Raw genomic sequence first — 16,605 nt, 5'->3', positions numbered from 1 at the left:
TCCAGTGGCTGAGCCAAGATACCAACCTGTGTTTGTTGGTCTGACCCCAAAGCCTGTGTTCTGAACCACTAAGCAAAACCACAGAAAAAATAACTTGAAAGATGATACAGCTTTCAGTTTTGTAACTCAAAGGAGAAGATTATCTTACAAAGTAATTTATGTTATACCCTGAACATGGACCATTCCTTCAGGCTTTTTTCAATGTTAACACTACATTATATCCATGTGGAGGTATGACGTGCACGTACACATATGTGTACACCTCTGGTCTTCTGCTAAGCACATCTTTTCTTCCTAAATAAGTCTTTCAATGAGGGGTGTATGTTCAGAAAGATCAGAGGGCAACTTACACAGTTCTTCACAGGGGGCATTACCTTGGCAAGGTCCCTACATTCCAGAAAATGGATTTGTCAGGCATCTAGAGTGGACCTGACTCAGGAAGACCAACCCATACTGAGCTCACAATAAAGTGATATTTATGTTCACACACTCATGAATTTCCAGTTCATGGATGACAACGAGTAAATAACTCCCCAGCTGACTGAAATACTGTGTTCACTCGTATTTCATGATGATAAGCGTCCTGGGTGCCACTGAGTATCTGTAAAAGGCCATGAACAGTCATTCATTTGGTTATTTAACAAATATGTATTGCATATCTACCTTGTGCCAGACATCACGTCTCAGGAAAAGGAACTCCTTACTAGGAACACTCCTCACATTCCTCACACGAGGTGTTAGTCATTTGTGGACAGAGCTGGAAAAACTGCCAAATTCTTGTCCTTTGGATCTACTTTTCCAAACTACTTGCAGCCTGTCTGCTTGTTATCCACACCCTCTATGTTATTGATACTGATTAAGTTACAGTTTTCTTTCACATTCAGTTCGAAAGACTTGCCTAAATGATTTCTAACCCTGCGACACACACTGACTTTGAAGTGACTTTGTAAGAGAACTGATTTTTATCCATGTTGTGTTTGGCAGCTGTCATTAGTCTGTTTATCAGCAGATAATGTTATGTCATTTGTTTTGGAGGGCAGGGAAGTCCCTCCCTGTTATGACCTCTCCAGGTACTAAATAAGCATGGTAAGATTGAGGGCTTTTTTGCTCTGTAAATAGCAGCTGCAAATATAATTTATGAAGGAAAAGTACTACAGATTAAGAAACTTCATTATTAAAGTTCAGATGCAATGAAAAATGTAGTCTTTACTACGTTATTTACCATCTTTTTCAATGAAGAATTACTGCCAATTGCATCAACTTTAAACAAGGAAGACCCTGGGCATGGTGGTTCCAAACCCTAGGAGAGATGAGTTTTTTCAAATAGATACTATGTTAAAGGATCTACCTGGCAATATACATAAATCTTTGTGTGTAGACTGTCACATACTAATAATTATAACAATAGCTAACATATTGAATATTTATAATATGCTGGGTACAATTATAAGCACTTTACAGGAATTGATCATTTATTTAATCTACAAACAAAGCATGGTGTGCATATCACTTTTTAAAATGAATTTGTTTTATTGATTACAAGAGCATCTTCCTCTGTCTTCTTCAGTGACATATCCACAGCTTTAGTTCAGTGCCTAATGTGCAATTAGCAGGGCATTAATATCTATGAATGAATGAATAAATGAAGAAATGATATTTTGCCTTGGGATGTACATTCTCCTTTTTTGTATGCCAGATTTTAAGGTGTTTTTGTTTGTTTTTTCTTTTCCATTTTTCCTATACTTGTTTCCCCTACATGTTCTAATAGAGTTCAGTGCCGCACTTGCTGTTCCCGAGGACTTTCCTAAAGGCTGCTTTAGATTTGTGGCAGTGGAAATGGGGGATGAAAGAGTGGATGAGGTCAAGTATGTGAGTGTAGGTAGAGAGAGGGATTTTGATGACAGTGGCTAAAAGCCCCACTTAGGACTCACGTCTCTGTTTTGCTTCTCGTAGGTTTTCAGCACTGAAATGGAAAAGAATAAGTTGAAGCTGCAGGGTCTCAACAATTACCCTGGTGGTGAGTAAGAAACTCACGGATCTAGAAATACAGTCTACCATCATAGGCTCATTTTATTCTTGATCATCCGAACTAATGGAGGGGAGAAGATGAATAAATAAGCCAAACATGTTTCATTGTGCTCCTGCCTGGATACCAATGTGCTCTATACCTGACCATGATTCTGTTTTTGCTCAGTCTAGTTTCATGATATGAACAGAGAGAAGCTAAGTTGAAGTAGGTAATCCACAGTGTGGGTAGTTCGTTCACAAATAGATGTCTATTTTTTTTTTCATAAGCTTACTAAGCCAGTTACGCTTTCTGATTTGAATGGAGTGCCATCTAAATGGGGTTACTTATTAGTAATCATAGAAAATACATCTCAGTAATACCAGATAATAATAAGTGGATTAAACCAATGCTACCCAAACCTGAGTAATCATTGGGATTGTGATGGAAACTTTAAAACAAACAAACAAACAAAAATATGTATGGCCCAACTCTACAGATTCTGATTCAGGAACTTTGGGTCTGGGCCAAACATGTATATTTTTCAATGCTTCCTGGTCAGTTTTGCTGCAGAACCAGGTCTGGGGATCACTGGATTAAACCAATCCTGGTAGTTGTTGGAGAAGGATTAACTTTGTCTTATAACTCCATTCCTGTAGAGGAGTTTGAGTGGACTGAGATGGAACTCTGTCATGACAACTAGGATGTGTACTTCTGAAATAGTCTTTTAATCCACAGTGTTCTATAGATGTTAAGAACATCAGACATTCAACCAGCAATAGAAACTATTAGGATATTTTCTGTTAGGGTCGAAATGATTTGCTTATACCCTTTATTAGAAGAGTTCACTTTTGGACATTCAGTATCCAGCAGTGTTGGAAATGAAGAAGAGGGAACTTGAAGAGCTCTGGCCTGTGACTGCACCTCTTATGAACCTATTTATCTATCTGTAAAATGGTGATAATGAGAGATTGTTGTGAGGATAACTGGAGATTATGTAAAAATGTTCTGTAAATTACGAAGCATTAAACAAATGCCAGGGGATAAATAATGAATGAGAGGATGGACAGACTCCCAAGGTGGCCTAGAAGAGGGAGAGATGCCCTTTGACTGGAAGGGAGCAAGAATGGCTTCATGGACAAGATGGTTCTAAGTTGGGCTTTGAGGATGGCAAGATTTTCAATGGCCAGAGTTGGTGGGGGTAGGGCACCCAAAGTGAAGAAAACTCACAGAAGCAAACAAATGCACTGCATGTTTGGGAAACCACAGTGACTCTAGGGAAGTTAGATAAGAGGAGTTTTAGGAGAGGATAATATGCAAGAGGAACATACAAATGTCCCTATATCATTAATCTGAAAAATGGGGACAGGCGTTGCCATTTACTTCAGTAATTTTTGAGGACATTGATAAAGGAATTATAGTACAGGACAGTAACAGACATTAATAATGATTAATGATGATGATCTCAGATTATTAAGGAAAAGTTAAACTATTTAGGAAGGCAGGGAAGTATGTTTCTATTATAAGTATTTAACTAATAAATAGTTAAAGTGAATTATGTTTTGGTGCTAGCAGAGACTCCTTGAGTGATTTCAATAATTTAGTTACCTAGAAGAACAACTCTTCTTTCCTAATAATGATGGATAAATGAAATATCACCATGCATTGTTTTTATTTTCTCCTAAAAATAATATAAGCTCCCAGGCAGAACAAGCGTTTTTTTAAAAAGTATGTCATCAATATAAGAATCTCTGTCACTTTTTACTGTTGTCTAAAACTTTGGCTTTTATTGTTACCAGAGGGAGGCCATTCTCCCCCTCCTACTTTTAGGTATGTCCTGGTACTTTTTCATAGCTCCTGGTACCACCCAACTGCTATATCAGGGGAAAAGATGCTAATGACCACCACTGTCCTGAGATCACTCACTGGGAAGCAGAATTGTATGAGCACTGGAGTCAGGTTGCCCACACACCTACCAGCTCCCTGGCCACCACTTACAAGTCCTATTACTATGGGCATGTTACTTAGTAACTTTCTGAATCAGTTTCCTCATTTGTAATATGGGTCCTACTAATAGTATGTATTTCATAGGATTGTGAGAATTGAATAAAATAATACATGTAAAGCACTTAGAATAATGCCTAGAAATATTAAGTGTTCAACTTACTTTTTCCCCTCAAAGTATGTTTCTGAGATTTATCCGTATAGTTAAAGTTCACTCCTTTTCATTGCTATAATATTCCATTGTTTAGCAGCACTGAACTCCAAATGTTGGTTGTGGAGGTGCAAAATGTCCTGTCATATACAGATAAGACATAAAAAGGAATCCCAGGTAGTGAAATTATGGGTATTTCTTTGTTTCATTATACTATGATAATTTCCAATTTTTCAAAAATTGGCTTTATCTATGGCTTTCAGAGATATTTGATTTTAAACCTGGTGGTAACAAGAGTGTACGGAAAATCCCATTCAGCAAGAAATAATAGTTGGTTAGCATCCAGGATGAGATTACAAGGTGAACTCATCTGTAAATTGACAAATGCAACACAGCAGGGGCAAGACATGATAAGCTAAACTCTGTGTCCCCAAGGAGACTGTAAACTATACATTTAGATTTTCTTTGTACCCAGCAAAGCTCTCAGAGATAGGTACTTAATTGAGGCTGCTACTGCTAAGGATGCTCAGGGCAAACAGTGGCTATGGTGTTTTGTTCTGTACTGGTTTAAAACCCACCTGCCTTCTGTGGTTGCTTATGATAGTGTTTTCAGTCCCCCAGGGGACCAGAGAGAAGAGAGAAAATAGATTTCCTGTCCTCAATCTGATGGGATCCGATCAGGAAAAGATAGATGAGGCCCAAGCGTGGATCCAGAGGATACTGACCCTCCAGGACTACCACATCATTGAGGATATGCATATCCTCTACCTCGGGAAAAAGAAACATGACTATTTGTCTGAGCTTCAGAAAACCTCATGTGTCTCTATCTCAGAGATGATCAGCCCGGGAAAAGCACAGTTAGAGATTAAAGGAGCCCAGGCTGACCTCTTTAAGGCAGTTATGAACATTGAACTAATGCTGTGTGAAGTTCAAGAGGAAATGGCAAGAAAAAAGGAGCGCATCCTTTGGAGCTTGTCAGGTGAGTAACTTTCAATTAAGTTGGAAAGTCAGCCCTTCCAACTTTTGGGCGTGAGCGTGCACGTGTGTAAGTGAGTGAGAGATAGAATGGAAGAGGAGAGAGAGCAAACCATGCTGGGTCTGTTAGGCCATAACTTTTATAACCGTTTTTTGGCTCTTTCTACCAGCAGGGTTAATTATTAGTAAATGAACACACACACACACACACACACACACACATGATTGGGTTTACTGATGATGACATGGATTGCCTAAGAGGCAATTATGAGGAAAGCCCAGGATAACCAAAGACCAGGCTCTAGGGAAAAAAAGTACATCCTTAATTCTGCAGATGGAGCATTCAAATGCAGACACATTCCACTTACTTAATTCATTTCTTTAATAGAGTTTTATTGCAATTATTTATTGCTGACAGCGTTAGGAGCCCTAAAATTACTTTGAGCCTTCCCACCAGAGTAAATTTCATTGGTACTGTGAGGTCCACTCAAGTATCACTCATTCAATGGGGCAAAACCCATCGGGATGACTGTGGGAATTTGGGTCTGGAGAGATCCTTTTAACTTAGCCCTAGAGCTAATTGAGAGATCATACCATTGAAAATACTGTCTTGGGAAATTGAGCCTTATTTCTTTCATTTATTCAACTAATGTGTATTGCATCCGTGTTATGTGAAGCATTGTGCCAGGTGCTTGGGATACAGTGATAAGATGAACATTGTTCCCACTCAAAATCTAACTGGGGGGCTTCCCTGGTGGCGCAGTGGTTGATAGTCCGCCTGCCGATGCAGGGGACGTGGGTTCGTGCCCCGGTCCGGGAAGATCCCACATGCCGCGGAGCGGCTGGGCCCTTGAGCCATGGCCACTGAGCCTGCGCGTCTGGAGCCTGTGTTCCGCAACGGGAGAGACCACAACAGTGAGAAGCCCGCGTACCGCAAAAAAAAAAAAAAAAAAAAAAATCTAACTGGGGAAACTGAGAGGTAAGCAGGTTAGTTATGAACAGGAAGGTGAAAGTGCTCTGGAAACAACTAGGTGAGGCACCTAACCCAGACTTGGGAGGTAAGGGGAAAGCTTCTCAGGGGATGTGTCACAAATGGAGAAGTGAAGAATAGGTAGGAGTTAGTAAGGCAAAGAAAGAAACTTTCAAGAAATCAGACCATAGCTGGGCCTAGGTTATGCAAGACTTTATAAATCACATGAAAGTATTCAGAGTTTTTCTTGAAACAAATGGAGAGCCTTGAATGATTTTAAGCAAAGACAAGGTCAGACTTGTATTTTAGAAAGATCACTGGTTGTAACATGGAGAGTGACTTTAGTGCAAAAATTCAGATGTAAAACTTCAGAGAACGTCTTATTTTCACCATGTGTTTGTAAAAATAGTTCAGGCAGATATGGTCGAAGTGAGTGGGAGTTTGCAATAAATGTTGTATCCATAGTCCACAGAAAACCCAATGTCAAAAAACATGGACAAAAATAATACTTAAGAATGAGACCCAAGATTATGATTTCTACTTAGCTCTTAAAACATAGTGAATGTGGGTGTTTAAACTGACATTGACACTTCTCAAGAGAACAAGGTAGAAAATAACACTGATGTCCTGTAATGCTTGTGGCATTACTTTAACTGCATTCGTAAAGTTGGCCCATTCTCCTAGCTGTTGGCAATTTAGTCATGTTAAGTCCCTTGCTCTGCTGCAAGGTGGCATTTTTTGGCAGTTGATGACTAAGCATATTATTCTACAGCAGCGTTTCAGAGGTTCATAGAGACTCACCCCCTCTTAATCAGGTTAAGATCTACATTAACAAAATGAATAATTTTTTTTTTTTTTTTTGCGGTACGCGGGCCTCTCACTGTTGTGGCCTCTCCCGTTGCGGAGCACAGGCTCCGGACGCGCAGGCTCGGCGGCCATGGCTCACGGGCCCAGCCGCTCTGCGGCATGTGGGATCTTCCCGGACCGGGGCACGAACCCGCATCCCCTGCATCGGCAGGCGAACCCAAAATGGGTAATTTTCAAATGAGTTATTACTACAGGGAGCATCAGCTATCCACCAGAACAGTATGTTTTAAATAATAGAAGTTAGGCATATGCTCCTCTTTTATGGTTCTCTTTTAATCCTTCCTGGTGAGTGTTTCTGATGGCAGGACTTCGTGGATCTTTGAGTTTCTGGTGCCCAGCTCAGTGCCTGGCATGTAATAGGAGCTCAGTAAATGTTTGCTGAACTCAAGAGAACTGAACTCTAATACTATACTTTATAAATGTGAGCTATTGCTCTCCAGATTTAATTTACAGTCTCTTTGAAATGTCTTGGCTTTGGTGTTCCTCTGCTATGGAGTTATGTTCCTCCTGCTTTCCTGCTTTCTGGATTTACAGCTTGGCCCTCTATAAGTTTCTCTGAATTTATCATCTGCTTTTTGTGGTTAAATTGAGCCCACTCAATTAGATAATGTGCTAGGGATTAGGTCATTTTAGTATACTTGGTCTTAAGTCAAATGGAAAGTAAACTGAAAGAAAAGAAGCCTTTTTTGGTGTTTTCATATGTCCATCTGTGTATTTAGTCCAGTAAGGAGCTCCTTTGGGCAATAAAAGGTTGTCCCTTGAATGTAAAGTAGGAAAGAAGTTAAGGAAGGAAAGAAGGAAGAGAAAGAGGGAAAAGGAAGGAAGGGAGGAAAGACATGACACCACAAACTATTAATCTCCAAATTTTGTTCTTCTTGGTTGGGTGGCCTATGAATAACATATATACTAAATATTCTGCCTTGCCCCTTACAGAAAGCACTGGTGAAAGCCAGGTTTATAATCTTGGATCTGTACTTATTAGCTTTGTGATATTGAGCAAGTCACTTAACTTCTCTGAGTTTCAATTTCCCTATTTGTAAAACTGTGTTAATTATTTCAGTGGTGGTTTGTAATACCCAAATGAGGTAGAGATACAAAACTGTTTCGAAAACTTTGAAGTATTACATAAATGTCATACCATTTTCCATCACCCCTTAACATTTTCTTATGCTTATGTTTTTTGTTGATTGGCATCCTGGCTAGAAATACAAACATTTCCTATTAGCAATACAACTATATATCATCATTACAGCATTGATGGGGGGAGTATATATTAATGCTCTTTTTTCTCTTATCCCCTCAGCTTCATAATCCAAATCATCTGAGGACAAATTTATTTATTTATTTATTTATTCTGTGGGAGATTCTGCCTCCCATGGGATGTAACTTTTTTCTTGAGCTCGATTATTTAATTTATTTATTTATTTGCCCACACCCCGTGGCATCTGGAACTTCCTGGACCAGGGATCAAACCTGAGCCCCCTGCAGTGGAAGTGTGGAGTCTTAACCACTGGACCACCAAGGAAGTCCTGAGGACAAATTTATTAACCCCCTATTTTATCCTATGACTTCTCATGGTATTATAGCTGTCCTTGCATGTCCTAAACATATGAGGCATACAAGTTAAACTGCTTATATAGTCCTCCAAGTTTTTATAATTTGTTTCATTTAATTTCTGTTTATTTATTTATTTACTTATTTGGCCACGTGGCATGGCTTGCAGGATCTTAGTTCCGCGACCAGGGATCGAACCCAGGCCCCGGCAATGAAAGCACTGAGTCCTAACCACTGGACCGCCAGGGAATTCCCTCATTTAATTTCCTTACAAACCTTTCCCTCTCACAGAGCACTGAGACAAAGTTTTACGTTACTCATTTTTAGGGCAGCAGACTGATCAGCAACCAGAAAACCAGAATCCAATGAAGGAAAATGCATTTTTGAAATGCCTGAAGATTTCAACTCGAGAAATTCAGGATCAAAAGAAACAGTTTGAAGACTGTGGTTTGTGGGTTATAAAGGTATACTTAATTAAGGGAAGAATTTGACTTATCTGCTCTCACTTGGTTCTACAGCCAAAAGAAGAACTCCCCTGCTAATGTCTCTAAGCTAGCTGCTCAATGACCTGGAATCCTAGGAATTAGTCTGAAAGGAGGGCAGGGATGGGCAGGTATGAGAGGTATAATTGGAATCAAGTGGTAGAAATGATGTCAGGATGTACGGAAGCATAGACCAAGACTCAGAGATAAGCTATCTGCCTGTCTTGAAGCAAAATAAAAGAAACGCAATAGCATTTATCACACTTATAATTATTTACCTATTTTTAGCTCTCACTAAACTATGAGCTTTAACAGGGCAAAGACTGTGTCTGCAGTTGACCATTTCATTACCAGCTATCACATAGTGATTGCTCAGGGAATTTTTATCGAAGTAGGGACAGGGAATTTTGAAGAGATAGAAGTCAAAATAGGAGAGGGTTGGGGCCAGGAGAGACTCTTAGCAACTTTATATGAAAAGCAAATCACATGCAAAGTAATATGCACATAAGTGCCTTTATTTCTGAAGCAGAGTAGCAGGCAATTTAAGTAGCAGTCCTCCAGTTTCTTTTTCAGTTTTTCATTTCCTTGGGCTGTAGGTGGCGAAGGTAGACAATGCACTTCTCATGGCTGCCTTCCAAAGAAGGAAGAAAATGATGGAAGAGAGAACCCATGGGAAACCTGTGAGCCACAGGTTGTTTCAGCAAGTCCCACACCAGTTCTGCAAAATGGTATGCAGAGTCGGCTTTCACAGAATGTACTCCGTGCCCTGCGGTAGGTGTCAGTCCCTCATAATCGGGGTTACTCTATGCGGGAATTGGTGAGCAGACTTCAGCAGATGACTCACCACTAACAGCATTTGTTGCTTTGGTAAGGGGGTCATTTACACCTGGGATTTAGTGGTAAAGTTATTTGGAAAGGGTCACATTTAAAATTTTTCCTTCACGTATACTGTGGCTGGTGGCTTTTATGTTGATGAAAGTGTTTGCAGTAAGAGCTACAGTTCACTGTTTTTCCCCTTTCTGTGTTTGTGTCCTATCTGCAGAGAGCACCCTGGAGCTTTTTTTTTTTCTTATCTCAATGAAATTATTATCAACACTAGCAAACAATCTTCCTCCCTTAATTAAAAGAGCATTTTCCTGAATATAATAAAGTTGGTCCTTTCTCTTTTTTTTTTTTGTTTTCGGTACGCGGGCCTCTCATTGTTGTGGCCTCTCCCGTTACGGAGCACAGGCTCCGGACGCGCAGGCTCCGCGGCATGTGGGATCTTCCCGGACCGGGGCACAAACCCACATCCCCTGCATCGGCAGGCGGACTCTCAACCACTGCGCCACCAGGGAAGCCCTGGTCTTTTCTCTTCCATCCTCTTCATTTCCAGTAGCTGCCAGCGAATGAATTAGGCATCACCTTAGTTATGGGGGTTCTACGTGTAGTAGCTTCTATGTCTCAGCTGTACAAAAATATTTCATACTTTACTGCTATATTTTCTCTTTTAAATCTCTCCATAAGAAGCTAAGAAGTTTAGTAATCATCATGGAGGATACTAGCGAGGCAGCTTGATTTTGCCTGGTCCATTAAATATGTCGCTTTTGATCTTCACCTTTCAAATACATAGCATGATCCTTGCTGCAGAGCCTACTCCAAGGCTTGATTTCTGGAAAGCAAAGGGTCTGGAAATGATCTCTTTGCCCCAGAGAAAACATAAGCAATACCCAGGGTAAAAATTTGACCTGAACAATTTTTCACCTGGGGGTAAAAATTGATAAATGAATCCCCACCAAGAAGTCTTGGAGCGTAACCAGGAAAGCGATGATCAGTATGATCCTTTCACTGGCAAAATCTTAAAAATTCACGACTTCCATTTGCTCCTAAACCCATTGTAACTGGCATCTCTGCACTCCACCCCTGCCCCTCCTATTTCGACTTAAACTACTCTAAGAACATCACAATCCTCATATTTTTCAAATCCAGCGAGTGCCCTCTTTTCATTTCTGTGGTAGACACTGCTAATTGCCTACCCAACATCTGTGCACATGTTTCTTCCCCAAGTAGCTAAGACACACACCATCCTCCCAAGGAAGACTGTCACAAAGTCTCATCTTAGCTTATCATCAGCCTCAAGTCCAGACAGTACTTTCTTAAAGCTTAAAGGCAAGGTAATTTTCCTAATACATTCATTACACAATGATATGCGAGGGAGCAGGAAAACCGCAATAAGAACTCCCAGTTCAAAAGGGGAGAAAGGAAAACACACAAGTCACTGGTCTATACCACTAACCACGTGCTGCTGGACCGGTATAGTATTCTATTCTGGGAGTGGAGTAAGACCTTTGTTTTGCACTCTGGGAAAAATCTTCCTTACGTATTGCCGCCCTTGGTCATTTCTAGGTGAACTGCCTACCAGGGGTCTATGGATTGCCCTAGGGATCTAGAATGCTCCCAGGCTACTGATAGCTGGACTTGTAGTTTTTTTCAACCATACGATTCCTTTAAAAACTAAGCAACATGAGGCCTGTTTGTTTCTGGTCAAGTTTGTGTCTTTTTAACCCAGCCAAATATCTTGTCTCCATCTAGTCTTTAAGCCTCAAGATTCTGGTCTTTTACCTACTGGCTCTGTGCTCCGCCCACTTCCCTAGCCATTAGCTTAGCAGCTACTGTCTTGAGGGAATTCAGGCAATTCAGACTCAGTGGGGAGATAATACTCATAATGTGACCTGTGCCAATGTGTCTGGTGAGAACGTTTAACTGAACGTGCCTGAGAAACCCTGGAGACATCAGTTTTGTCACCACTGAGCAAACTCATTTTTTTTAACCTAGTTTTCATTTGGAGTGTAAAGGCTCCTGGCTTTTTCACACCTGCATGGTTCCAAATTATGGGACTCTCAGTAAACTTAGATGCCATGTGCTGGTAGAGGGGGCTTCTATTAACAAAGCTTTATTTATTTTTTTCTATCTTGCATTCTAGCCAGTTCTATTCTGAATTCATCTCTTGCTTGTAAGACTTGGATGAATGCAGCAAGAATGTGCCTGCTTGCAGTTTCTTTATTGGATTCATTCATTCATTCCATAAGTATTTATTGAAAACCATTCTAAGAGTCAGGCCCTTTGCTAGGTGGGAGGGATACAACGGTGAAACAAAATAGAGTTCCTGCCCTTATAATTTATAATCTAGTGAGTCCATCTGTTGTCCTTTTTTTAAATATTGGTATTTTCTGGAGTTCTGAAGGAACCTTCACTCTTTTTCCTCTACAATGTCCCCCTGCGTGATTATACCTATTCCCATGACTTCAACTCCTACCTCTATGGTGATGACTTGCAAATTTGTAACTCTAACCCCCTACGTTTCTCCGGACCTGCAGGCCCATATTTCTGTCTTTTGGACATCTCTACCTAGATGTCCCATAGCCACCTCAAACTGAACGCTTTTCTTGGCCATACTTTTCCTTAAGAAAGGGGCTCCCCCCACCCCACCCCCCATACTCCCTAAACTGGCTAATACCCCCATCCATCTACCAGGTCTCCTAGGCTGGAAACTTTATCATCCTCCATTCCTTCCTTTCTCTCACTCTCATATTGAGGCAGTCATGCAGTTCTAGTGATTCTCAATAAAATTCTCAGCCAGACTTACCTCTCTGTTCCTACTGCTTTAGTTCATCTTCCCCTAAGCCTAGACCATTACCTGGTCCTTTCCTTGCCTCAAAACCATCTGACCTGTCCTTTACTCTGCTACCAGAATTAGCATGCTAAAAAATTACACGCCCGTTTAACATCTACATTTTTAGTTGCCTACAAGGTAAAAAACCCAAACTCCTTAGCAGAGCATTTAAGGCCTTGGACCCACGTTATTTCACCAGCTTATCGCTTACTATATTCCTCAACACACTAGCTGTGAACTTCTTAGAGCTTCCTAAATACGTGCTGTATGCTTTCATGCCTCTGTGCCTTTCCATGTGGAATGCCTTCTGTCCTCACCCTTTCTAGTCCTGCGAACTCCTCTTCCTTCTTCAAGATATAGTCCAAATGGCATCTCCTGTTTGACACCTTCTGCAGCTCCTGCAGGCCCAGCAAGTTGCTTCCCTGTGTGCTCCTGTACTTCCTTCATTGCTTTGTTACATCTGTAAATCTAACAAGTACAAAAATTTACAGTTCCACACATCTCAGGTGTGGGACTTGTTTTCTTTATGGTTCTATCACTGAACTTTAGCTTTCATGCGCCCATGTCCACAGATATGGAAAACTCCATCTTGACAGTTCAGGATGAACTCAGTCATTTTCAGAGTTTTCTTAGTCCATTTGGGTTGGTTTTTAAAAAATATTTATTTATTTATTTATTTAGCTGCATCCAGTCTTAGTTGCGGCATGTGGGATCTTTTAGTTGCAGCATGCGAACTCTTAGTTGTGGCATGTGGGATCTAGTTCCCTGACCAGGGATTGAACCCAGGCCCCCTGCATTGGGAGCCCGGAGTCTTAGCTGCTGGACCACCAGGGAAGTCCCCATTTGGTGTTTAAACTCAGTTCCTGCAAGGCTTTGCCCTTTCTTCTCCTAATATCCTTGAGATTGCTCTAGATGGTGGGCAGGCATTGTGGGGAGGGTGGTCTAGCTTATGGCCCCGCATCTGTCCTCTGCCCCCAGTGTCCTCTGGTAGGTAAGCCACCCTGGGCTTTGGTCATTAGCACCTTCCCAGACTTAAATTTCCAATGCGCTTTGCTCTTAAGTAGTGTCTACACAGGCTGCTCTGTTTTTCATGCCGGGGGAAATCGTTTCCCGGCCAGGTCTGTGCGCCTCCTGCAGCACAGGAAACTTTTGAGTGTGTTCATCCTCCAAGCTGAAATGCAGGCTCTTGCGGGGGGCTGTCCTCACCTGTTCTGGACATCTTCCCAGCCATTGCTACTTTCCACTCAAGTGCCAGGCTGGGTGAGGGGCTGCACTCAGCGGGGTCAGGCAATGGTCCCTTCTGCTGTGGAAGTCCCCCCAGTTTCTCTGAGATTTCTATTATTCTGCTCCATCTTGGCTCCCAGGGCTCTTTCAAGGGAGTGAGGCAGTAAAGTGAGCCAGTTCTCAGAGTCTCCAAGAGTTCTAGTCACGTCCTCTCTGATTCTTCTCTTACTACCAGGTAGAAGGAAAAACTTTTATCTTTCTTTTTTAAATTAACTTATTTATTTATTTAGTTTTGGCTGAGTTGGGTCTTTGTTGCTGCGTGCAGGCTTTCTCTAGTTGCAGCGAGCAGGGGCTACTCTTTGTTGTGGCGCACAGGCTTCTCATTGCGGTGGCTTCTCTTGTTGCAGAGCACGGGCTCTAGGCGTGCGGGCTTCAGTAGTTGTGTCACATGGGCTCAGTAGTTGTGGCTCGCGGGCTCTGGAGCACAGGCTCAGTAGTTGTGGTGCACAGTCTTAGTTGCTCCACAGAACGTGGGATCTTCCCGGACCAGGGCTCAAACCCGTGTCCCCTGCATTGGCAGGCGGATTCTTAACCACTGTGCCACCAGGGAAGCCCAAAACTTTTATCTTGAAGTAAGAAAACTGCTTTAGAATATCTTGTATTCTTTCCTCTCTCATATATGGTATAAACTCCATGCTCTAAATCCTTCAGGCTTTTAGCCTTTTGGTTCAAAAAAACTCCTTTTTCTCTCTCAGAAAACCTAACTCTAAAAGCCAGACTTTTGTGACTATATTCTCTACTTGATTAAAAATAATTTTGTCATTTATGTATACATACATGTATATATCATATATATGTATATTCAATTGAGTTTGTTCTAAAATTTATTCTTTTTGCCTCTGAGGTGATAAGTAGCAAGAACTCAATGGGTAGAGGAACGAGGAGCAAGAAGAAACCCCCAAAAAAGAAATCTTTGAATTTTATCTCAAAATATTTTCTTGCCACATAAAATTGTACTGTATTTTATCTGTTTACATGTGGGGAGTTCTCTTTGTGAACATGTCTTAGCCACTTTTGAAGCTCAAGTCCATCATGGTAGCCACTGGCCACATGTGGATATTGAGCACTTAAAATGTGGTTAATCTGAATTGAGATGTGCTGTAAGTATCAAATACAGACTGGATTTTAAAGACCACTGCCAAAGAAAGGAATGTAAGATATCTCAGTAATTTTTATGTTGATTACATGTTGAAATGATAACATTTTAGATATAATAGGTTAAAAATGTATTATTAATTTTACCTTTTTTAATGCAGCGACTAGAAAATTTAAAATTACATATGTGGCTTCCATGACATTTCTTTTTTTTTTTTGCGGTACGCGGGCCTCTCACTGTTGTGACCTCTCCCCTTGCGGAGCACAGGCTCCGGATGTGCAGGCTCAGCCATGGCTCACAGGCCCAGCCGGTCCACGGCATGTGGGATCCTCCCGGACCGGGGCACAAACCCGTGTCCCCTGCATCGGCAGGCAGACTCTCAACCACTGCGCCACCAGGGAAGCCCTCCATTACACTTCTATTGTTCAGTGCTGCTCTAGAACCTGAAACAGTGTTTGGTTATGTCCCAAGTAAATGTAAAGAAAGAGAGAGGGAAGAATGGAAGGGAAGGAGGGAGAGAGAATATGGCTTCAAAGAAGTTTTCATTTTTTTCCCCCTCTAATAGGAGTAGAGAGGGCATTAAGCAGGGATTATTACCTTGAGGACCAGAGTTTGGCCCTCAGCTTCCTGAGAGTTCTTAATATTCCAGAGAAGAGAAGACAGATGACAAGCATATATATCAGTGTGGAGAACATTCATTTCCAGTGGTTGGAATAGGGCACATCCTCCTTTTATCACAGTATTAAGGATGCCTGATGAATGGAAAACTTCCTGGTGAGCATGGACCTAGATCAAAAGCGTGTAGAAATTCTCTGTGGGCTATTTTGCCAGGCTCATGCTCTGGGTGATCACTGCCTATTTCTGTTGGTCCCAGCCTTCATGCTGCTTCTCAGTGGTTCGCTGCACCCCACTGACCTGCTCTGGGACTGGCCCCAAGCCTGATAGCCATTCTCAGTGTCCATGGCCCCACTGATGCCACCCTGAAGCCAGGACCTGTCTACGTGTATGGATGCAGAGTTCCCAGGTTACAGGCCACTGTGGGCTGGGGTGTAGGGAGGGGAGAACATGGACCAGAACCCAGACTGTTCTAGGCTCAGTCCAGCCTTAGGAGTCTTTCTGTGACAGGGTTCATTCAGTAACTGCCTCAGGGCTTGGTCTGAAGTCAGGCTGAGGGGTTGGGATGTGACGGGGTCGGCCTCCAACTGTGGCTGAGGTTCAGGGAGCTGGACACACCTTTTCTTTCTCTAATATTCAGCCATGCTGTCTAACAGATGGGCAGAGTTTTAGCTCCCCGCATTGTGTCCAGGCCCAGGACACTTGCTCATACCCAGTAAAGTGACTTCAAGCCTCAGATCTAGAGAGGTTTCTGTTCCTCACTGGGGTGTGTCTCAAGGGCCAGAACTAATGGGGCAGGTGAATGATTATATGGAGTGATTTCAGGGACACCAGGGAAGCTGCTAGAACCCTCCAAATGCTCCTTCCATCTGTCTGGTCAATACTGACATCCCTCAGTTAGAGATTCATCTATTTGGATTAGCTTTTGGAACAGGGAAAAATCCCTAGAC

General features: G+C 41.8%; 1 protein-coding gene across 3 annotated transcripts in view; it reads left to right on the top strand.

The window, feature by feature from the left end:
- PARP9 (poly(ADP-ribose) polymerase family member 9) overlaps window positions 1-16,605 on the top strand; it is a 32,295-nt gene that overhangs the window by 14,458 nt on the left and 1,232 nt on the right. For all 3 annotated transcript variants that reach the window (XM_027106389.1, XM_027106375.1, XM_027106382.1), the window contains 4 exons: window positions 1,954-2,017; window positions 4,774-5,139; window positions 8,854-8,990; window positions 9,605-9,779. In XM_027106389.1, the coding sequence (XP_026962190.1) occupies window positions 1,954-2,017; window positions 4,774-5,139; window positions 8,854-8,990; window positions 9,605-9,779 (742 nt within the window). The remainder of the gene's footprint in view (window positions 1-1,953; window positions 2,018-4,773; window positions 5,140-8,853; window positions 8,991-9,604; window positions 9,780-16,605) is intronic.

The sequence above is a fragment of the Aethalodelphis obliquidens genome, unplaced genomic scaffold, assembly GCF_003676395.1.
Source record: "Aethalodelphis obliquidens isolate GAN/ISIS:26980383/991018 unplaced genomic scaffold, ASM367639v1 scaffold1, whole genome shotgun sequence".
Lineage (NCBI taxonomy): Eukaryota > Metazoa > Chordata > Mammalia > Artiodactyla > Delphinidae > Aethalodelphis > Aethalodelphis obliquidens.
Note: the sequence above shows the minus strand (reverse complement) of the source record. Positions and strands in the feature narration are given on the sequence as shown.